Source organism: Panthera uncia, chromosome B4, assembly GCF_023721935.1.
Source record: "Panthera uncia isolate 11264 chromosome B4, Puncia_PCG_1.0, whole genome shotgun sequence".
In the NCBI taxonomy this organism is placed as follows: Eukaryota; Metazoa; Chordata; class Mammalia; order Carnivora; family Felidae; genus Panthera; species Panthera uncia.
Window position 1 is genome coordinate 42,139,805 of NC_064809.1, and position 8,698 is coordinate 42,148,502.

At 40.2% G+C, this 8,698-nt stretch overlaps 2 protein-coding genes across 2 annotated transcripts in view; both read right to left on the bottom strand.

Annotated features, from left to right (window-relative positions):
• Positions 1 to 8,698, bottom strand: part of LOC125920071 (pregnancy zone protein-like) — a 125,666-nt gene that overhangs the window by 35,166 nt on the left and 81,802 nt on the right. The gene's annotated exons all lie outside the window — the stretch shown is intronic.
• The window catches only part of LOC125920073 (alpha-2-macroglobulin-like), a 25,967-nt gene that overhangs the window by 15,402 nt on the left and 1,867 nt on the right, over positions 1 to 8,698 (bottom strand). The window contains exons 2-9 of the mRNA XM_049627051.1: positions 7,335 to 7,518; positions 6,320 to 6,479; positions 6,099 to 6,151; positions 3,912 to 3,932; positions 3,466 to 3,634; positions 2,936 to 3,020; positions 1,235 to 1,355; positions 366 to 480 (exon numbers count right to left, since the gene is read on the bottom strand). Coding sequence (XP_049483008.1) covers positions 366 to 480; positions 1,235 to 1,355; positions 2,936 to 3,020; positions 3,466 to 3,634; positions 3,912 to 3,932; positions 6,099 to 6,151; positions 6,320 to 6,479; positions 7,335 to 7,518 — 908 coding nt within the window. The remainder of the gene's footprint in view (positions 1 to 365; positions 481 to 1,234; positions 1,356 to 2,935; positions 3,021 to 3,465; positions 3,635 to 3,911; positions 3,933 to 6,098; positions 6,152 to 6,319; positions 6,480 to 7,334; positions 7,519 to 8,698) is intronic.

Below are 8,698 nucleotides of genomic sequence, written 5' to 3' on the forward strand. Positions count from 1 at the left end.
TTCTTCTTCTTCTTCTTCTTCTTCTTCTTCTTCTTCTTCTTCTTCTTTTGTAATGTTTTTAACTTATTTTTGAGAGAAAGAGAGAGCACAAACAGGGGTGGGGCAGAGACAGAGGGAGACACAGAATCAGAAGCAGGCTCCAGGCTCCCTGAGTTGTCAGCACAGAGCCCAACTTGGTGCTCGAACTTGTGAACTGTGAGATCATGACCTGAGCCCCAGTCAGACGCTCAACCGACGGAGCCACCCAGGTGCCCCAACCCCCCCTGAACTTCTTATGTTACTACTTCCTTTCCAATTCATAATTTGGCAAAGGAAATAAATCAGTGTTCATTGCTTTTCCCCCCATATCCACATGGCACACAAACCTGTTCCTTCTTCTTGGATCTTGGCCTCCACTTCAAGCTTCATTTCATACCCTTGTCTCTTCATCTGGAAGATCTTGGTTTTTATTTGTTGAGAAAAGCAGCCCTGGCTGTTTAGCTAGGAGGGGATAAAGCAAAATATAGAAACGTAATACTGGACAGGTCAGTGGTCGGTTGATCTGGTGGGATTTTTTGAGGGGACAATGTAACCCAGGGGTTTTCTAATGACAAGAACACAATAAATATTCTCTAGGGATTAGTTATGATTACATTTCCTGATAGCATCTGGTTTATTACAGACATATATTTCTTAGCATCTGATATTCCCTAGAGTTAATGGGATAGGCATGCCTTAAAAATTTGTGGGTAATCTTACTGTAGCGAGGACCTAACTTTTCACCAAAGCCGGGCCCCCCTTCCATAGTACACAACTGTTGCAAGGAAGTGGCTGCCCATCTGAAGACTGTGTTTCCTACCTCCCTGGCACGTAGGTGGGGCCATGTGACAAGTTCTTGCTCACGGAAAGAAGGCAAAACCTATACCCTTCCCAGCCCAAATGCTTAACAGGTATAATGATTTTCCTTCTTCCTTCATACAAGTAGATGGCCAAGGCAGCTTTGAATGCCAGGTTTGGAGACTGCTCTCCACTTCCACTATTCTGGGTGCTTGGTGAACCAAGCACACCCCCAGTAGCCAATTATAAGAAAGAAATAATTCTTATTGTGCTAAATCACTGACATGTAAATTACTGTGGCTAACACAGCATTCTCTTGTAGAGTGTTCTCTTCCTGGGTTAGCACCATGTTGTAACTCACTGCTTATCAACAATGTCTCTGTTGTTAGTTCCTTAGGAGGAACAGTCTTCCACCTACCTGTTGACTGAATTTCTCACAGATGGCCTGCGACTCTCCACTATAGCAGTTAGAAGGGTTACTGTACTTTCTGCACATGCTCATAGTCAGATGTCCTTGGACAGGCTTCCCGTATGTGTATCTGTCATAGGAACATTGCCAAATGAATCAAAGCAGACATCGAACATCCCCATTTTCTACCTATTTATATTCCCCCTTTAGCTGAAGTATATTTCCTCTCTGTACTTCCCTCTAATCTCTGCAGGGCCTTCACAATGCTGAGAGCAAGTAAGTTAAGTAATGACCCTTCTTTTTAACAAATCTCTAGTGCGACATGCTGAGATTTACTAGTCTTCTTTGATCATGTCTTTTTTACCCCTTAATTTTTTATTTTTAATCCCATCTTTAAAAAGATACATCTCTTATTACCAAAGCTACCCCTGTTCTTAAGAGAGAGGGGAAAAAAACAATACCAACAAAATAAAGAAGAGAGAAAATGCCCTCAATTCTACCTAGGAATACAAACTATTAATATGATGGTGTCTCTTTCCATTATCCTCTTGTGATGTGTAGCCTTCTCTATGTATATGGAGTTTAACTTGTTTACTTTTTATGAAACTGGGGTTGTGCAATATAGATATGTCATTGATGGTTGATGTGTTTTCAAGGGCATTTGTTTGCTTCCCTATCTAAAACATCTGAATCTTTACTTGCAAGAGTATTGGCTCACCAGTTACATAGGATCAGGAATTTGGTGGCGATTATTCTGAGACAGTGCTGGGGCAGGGACCCTGAGGAATTGTGGGTGCATTACGTGTGCGGTCGTTGGCAGGGCTGGTTTCTTCACTCTGTTTGCTCTTTCTGCTAGTGCTATCGATGGGCGACTGGGGATGGGAGCATTAGATTTTAGAAACATGAATTTTCAAGGTTGGAAAGGACCAAACTGAGATATCATGTCCAGTCTCATCAGGAAAAATGGCAGTGCTGAGAGGAATGTGACATGACTTGGGTAGACCGATGACTCAGCTGAGATCTTGGTAATATGCCTATCTCTACAAATTCTGAATCAAAGCTATTTTTCCACTATGTATGCAAGGTCACGTAAATGATCTGTTGATGACAGAATTTCCTCTACCTGGGAAATGGGAAAGTCAGTATCCTTCAACACTATCCCATTTGTGTGTGCGTGTGTGTACGTGTGTGTGTGCGTGTATAGCTTTGTCACTTTCAGAATCAGTCCTCATAGATAGGTTCTCTAGGAACAGTTGCTTGCCCCGTGATAGTTATGACGATGCTGGTAAGGACATGAAAGAACATAAGAAGGAAAGATAGAGAAGCAACAGGCGAGGAAGGTTCTAGAGATGGGATGATTCCATGTACTTAAAGTATTTGTCCTCCCACTGTTCTTAAAGAAATGAGTGAAAATATCCCAAATGGTGAGTCTCCTTTTTTTTTTTTTTTTTTAAAGTTTGCTTATTTTGAGAGAGAGAGAGAGTACACACGAGCGAGGGAGGGGCTGAGAGAGAGAGAAACAGAGAGAGAATCCTCCCTGATGCCAGCACGGAGCTGGACGTGGGGCTCTAACTCAGGAAATGCGAGATTATGACCTGAGCTGAAATCAAGAGTCAGACACTTAACTGATTAGCCACCCAGGTTCCCCATGGTGAATCTCCTTTAAATAATTCTCTCAAACGATAAAAAAAATAATAACAATAAACTCACAGGCCACATACTGACACATTCACCTCTTCTTCCAAGATAGTGATTATCTTTGGCATTGTTACTTGCACTTCAAACTTGGGGAGCACTGTTCATCGGAGATAAAGGAAGTTAGTGATTGTTTTTCAACTTTGGGGGAGTCAGTATTCTCAGTTTCTCTGTAACAATTCCCTAACAGTGTTTTAGCGTCCTGAAAAGTTAGCTGTACTCTTCTCTCCAACCACCTTACCATCAAATGGATATTCTGATTGAAGGACTGTGACGGATCACTGTAATCCTAATGAATTGTGGAAGCCTTCTCTTAAAGGTATTTTACATTTTTTTTGAGATTAAAAATTATTACAAAAAGTAACCAAGCTATACAAAGTCCTATTCACAGATTATTGATAGTCTCATTGGGGTTAGATATAACTGATTCTACTCGAAGCCCAACCTCACATGTAGGAAATGAAAGGACTCTAAATAACCTCAAATTCCAGGCCCTGGAAGTTTGGATATGAAGAAAATGCTCCGTGACTTTCCATTATCCATACCAAATTCCTCCACGGCGAAGGGGTGCTCCGTTCTTCCACCTGATTCCTTCTGTACCACCACCTTGTAAGAGCCCTGGATGGGCTCTGATGAGAGGGGAAAGGCCAGTTGCGTGAGGCCACTCGCTAACTTGAGTTTCTGCCATTGTGCGATACGATTTCCTTTCGGGTCCTATGGATACAGTAATTGTAACTTACAAAAGAGCCTAGAGCCTTAGAGACAATAACAGAAATCTATGGAGACCCCTATGTTATTCACAAAGACAACCAATGGGGTGGTGGTGAAGGGAGGGAAGGAAGATGACTTAAAATTATCTGGTGCTGCATGAACTCAGACATTTCTCCCTTAATGACAAGCTTCCGGTAGAATGTAACAGCCTCTCAAATATGAACATTTTCTCTAAATGTATTACTTTAATTCTGATTATGGAATGTTTCCTGTTGCTTACCTGAATGAATACAAGTGGAATCTGAAAGACAAAAGAGAAATAAAGGAATGTAGAATTATTTTCAAATATTCTTAATTGTGATTTATAAGCAAGACATCTTTATGCAGAATACCTCTATCTATAGTAAAACAGGAAAAAAATTCAGGTTAAGTTTTATAAAATTTAATAAAAGTTTTAACTAATCTATTTTAAGCAATTAATAAATAATACTAAGAGCTTATTAAGCTATCAGCAAAATATAGGTATGTGCACAGCCTTTCATTAGCAATAGTATTTACTGACATTACTTCAATGCTTATAGCATCAAGTGAGGAATACTCACTCCTTTGTTATGAAATTTTACGGATTAAGAAGTAAACACCAACAAAATTATAAGTAACCATACTCAGATCCAAATATTGAGATGGCCAAAGAATTCTTAGTTCGAAGAATAAAGAAGAGGAATAGCTCCTCTGCTATCAATATTTAGTCATTTAAAAAAATGTGTATTTATTTTTGAGAGAGCACAAGTGGGGTGGGGCAGAGAAAAGGGGACAAAGGATCCAAAGCGGGTTGTGTGCTGACGACAATGAGCCCGATGCAGGGCTCCAACCCACCAACCGTGAGATCATGACCTGAGCTGAAGTCGGACCTTAACCGACTCAGCCACCCAGGTGCCCCAAGATACATATTTTATATATTCTTAATATTTATATATTTATAATTTTATATTGATACTGATTTGATATTTAATATTTATGAATTTAAGATATATATCGATGATATATCAGTCATGTATCTGAAATATAAAGAATATATATGATAAACATATTATATACACACACACACTCACACACCTGATTTATATATCAGGTAGGAAATGCCAAGAAGAAAAAACGGGGGACAGTAAGGCTACTACAATGATGGATAAGGTGCTTATTTTAGACGGAGGTGTGAAAGTAGAAACTAGGAGACCAGCTTCAAGGTTATGGAAATAGTCTTTTTCAGAAGTGATATTGGCCATGGGGCACCTGGTTGGCTCAGTTGGTTGAGCTTCCAGCTTTGGCTCAGGTCATGATCTCGTGGTTCATGAGTCTGAGCCCTGCCTTAGGCTCTCTGCTTGCTGTCACCACAGAACTTGCTTTGGATTCTCTGTCCCTTCTACTCTCTGCCTCTCCCCTACTCGTTCTCTCTCTCTCTCTCTCAAAATAAATAAACTTGGGGCGCCTGGGTGGCTCAGTTGGTTGAGCGTCCGGCTTCGGCTCAGGTCACGATCTCGCGGTCCGTGAGTTCGAGCCCCGCGTCGGGCTCTGTGCTGACTGCTCAGAGCCTGGAGCCTGTTTCATATGCTGTGTTTCCCTCTCTCTCTGACCCTCCCCCGTTCATGCTCTGTCTCTCTCTGTCTCAAAAATAAATAAACGTTAAAAAAAACCCCAAAACTTAAAAAAACAAAAGACGTGATATTGGCCAGGATGAGATTGTAGTAATTCAAGTGGTAAGAAATAGAAATAGTCTGGATATATTTCAAGCTAACATGACTTTCAGATGTAGTGGATGCGAGTGTCAAAGAGAGGAAGCAGGGATTACATGAGAATCTTTTGTTTAAGGCGTTAGAAGAAAAGAATTGCCTTTGAGACAAGAAGATGTGGTGGGGTGGTGGGTTTGGGAGAGAAAAACGAAGACTCTTTTGTTTGATGTCTGCATTAAAGTTGAAAGAGTTATTTCTTATCAATATCAAGTAGGGTTAGTTTCACTTGACCTTAGCCAAAAGGCTGAGAAGCGATCAAGTAGTGTTAGTTTCAAGGAACAAAGACTGATTACACTCTTCCTTTATAGAGGAGGTTTTTGGTAGGTATGTTTAGAAAAATTCTAACTCTTTGAGAGTTTATTTGAATTTAAGCTGTTTGATGGTGTAGGTGGGTCTATTATGTAATATCTCTTTCTAATTTGCCTAATTGAGAACTTTATAAGGAATAAGTTTAACTGTGTGACAGGTGACTAAGTACCAGTACCAAGATGGAAAGAATTAGGTACTCTCTTGAGCTGGGGTTCTGGTTTAAATGAGGACCTCTCACTGTTGTACTGCCAGAAATCACCACCAGTGATACCAGATTCTTCCTCTCCCTGGTCCTCCTCCAACACCAAAAAGAGGCTTCCAGATTGTTTATCCAGATAAGAATGATTCCATATAGACATTTGGAGACTCACCAACTCACTCAGGGGGTGAAAATTTCCATCCAATGAGACAACACGAAACTTCACTGAAACAGAAATATTTTCCATGAGTCCCAGAGACCTTAAGTCAGGCCTATGGGCCGGTGAGACAAACTTTTAAAGAACCAGGACTACAAGGCCTTTGACTGGGGAATATGCAGGGGAGGAAGATCTTTTCTTTTGGGAGTTGTTCTAACTGTAGGGCCTCTTCATACCTGTTTGCCCTGGTTTGTAGATGGCTTTGTCTGTCTGGACGAAGACCAGACTCTCTTCATTTTTAACCACGACTGTGGTCCGTTTCTTGAATTCTTGGGTTGGTCCTTTCACTTGGACAGTGAGGAACATGACCTCCTCATTGGATGGAGATCTTGGGACCTGAAACATAAGACAGACCCCAAGAACCCATTCAGTCTCCCAAGTTTCCCCCGCCACCCCATGTTCCTCTCCTCCCTGGACATCTGGCCCCTTTGCTTCACTGCACCCCCCTGATTGTCAGTAGGGGAAGTTGCCATGGACAGGAATTACTTCTGTCATTTTACAAATGGGGAGACAGAACAGAAGATGGAGGAAAATATATCAGTAAAAGAGGTCATAAGTGAGACTCACATCTCCTTATAGGTCAACAAATACAGTCCTGATTCAATTATATACTGAACTTTACCAAGCTGATGTTATGTGCTAAAAGGGCATGGTAGGAATATATTTTAAGGCTATGGGAAAGAAAACTACCATAGTTTATTGGCCGTAGGCTATAAGCATGTTACATGTGGGCAACTCTGAAGAGATTGGATATGTGCTTATGGAAATTTCTACAATTTTCACTCTTCAGTATGGGGTGATGTGTTCCTGTCAGGCCACCACTGGGGGTGTACGTCATGCATTGGTCTAGTGTGCCTTATTAATATTTTTTTCTATTTTCCATTTCACAGAAGTCACATTTTAAGAAGAAGTCACATTTTCCCTTTGTCTAGTGCGTACTGCTTTTTCCCCTCCTGGCTAACAGAAATTTTCTTTGGTCATTAAGTTGATTTTTAATATGCCTATAAATATTTGGCTCCCATGGCTGGAAATTCACACACACTGCTTCTTAATTCCTATGCATAGTTACTACATTTAGATTTCTTTCTGAAGTCTTTTCCAGGCTCTCAAAGTTTTATCTTGACTGAATTCTAGATGCCTATGACCCTAACCAGTAGAATCAAGTGTATTAAGTCAAATAGGCATACTCACAGTGAAGGAGACGCAGTGGAATAAATCCTTCTCCACCACCAGGTCAGTGAAGAGGCTCTGGTTTCCCCTGAGGGACTCCAAGGAAGCACTTACAGTCACTGTCTCATCCAGGTAGCTCAGAAGGATGCAACCCTTCTCAGGGGTCTCGGTATGGAGCAGGGAGGGGACCAGGGCCATGTACTGCCTGGGAATCGGGGAGTCCAGTTAGAGGAGAGTGTAGGAGGGGAATCACCCTGGTGTTATCGCCAGCACTATTTTTCATCACAATTATTGTTACTATCATTCGTTCTCTACCACAAGAAGACATATTGGTGAACATGAAATTGATCTCTGCTGTGGAACGGCACGTGTGAGACTTATTCCCTGTTCCATCACCAATGCCATTGCAGTGAACATTTGACTCGTGTGAGCAAATTTGCTGAGACACCTCACTTTCAGGAACACCGTATGCAAGCATCTGAATTCAAATCAGAAATAGGCTGATTACACTTATGGTGTCGTAAATCTATTTTACACTGGGACTGTTGTAAAAAGCAAGCAAGGTCTCAGGGGAGACATTACAAAAACCAATCAACATGCAATACTTTCCCTGGATATATATATCCAACAACCCTGTGAAAATCGTATGGAAAACACTTGCTTCCACTTTGTAGATATGGAATCTGACGCTCAAAGAAAGTCATTAGTTTAAAGTCTCAGTTGTGGTGAGCAACTAATGTTATCTTCTTGTTACCTAACTCTGGCTCTTTGCATTTTCAATATTTGCCCTTCAGTTCTTGGCTAGACAGTGGTTCCGCCCACAAATGGCCTTCTAGTGATGGAATTTTGGGCCGAGGTAACTCATGAGCAGAACAGACTTTGACAATACCCTCATACATAGTTTTATTGGCTGTGTAGTTTTCAAACATTTCTGCTCACAGAATTCCTAAAATAATTTTTAGACACTACACATTCCTTACATATTTTCAAGTAAACATGTATATTTTTGTCACAAGTTTAAATAATAGCAAAAGATACTATTTCCAATGACATTTTTAAAGTTAAAACTTACATCAGTCTTTTATAAGTTTTTGATGGGTTCTTAAATATTCTAGCAACAACATACCCAATATGACCTATTTAAAAAATATGTCAAAATATCCTTTCTGTGATGATCAGAAATTTAACATCTTTCTTTTTTTTTTTCTCCTTAAACTTGAATTACCATGCCACTGACTACACAGAAGTTTGTCCTAAGACTTTAATGCTTCAAAATATGTTCATGGATAACTCTGGCTTCTTTATTAACTATATATGTATATACATATATATATATATATATATATATACATACATATATATATATATATATATATATATACATA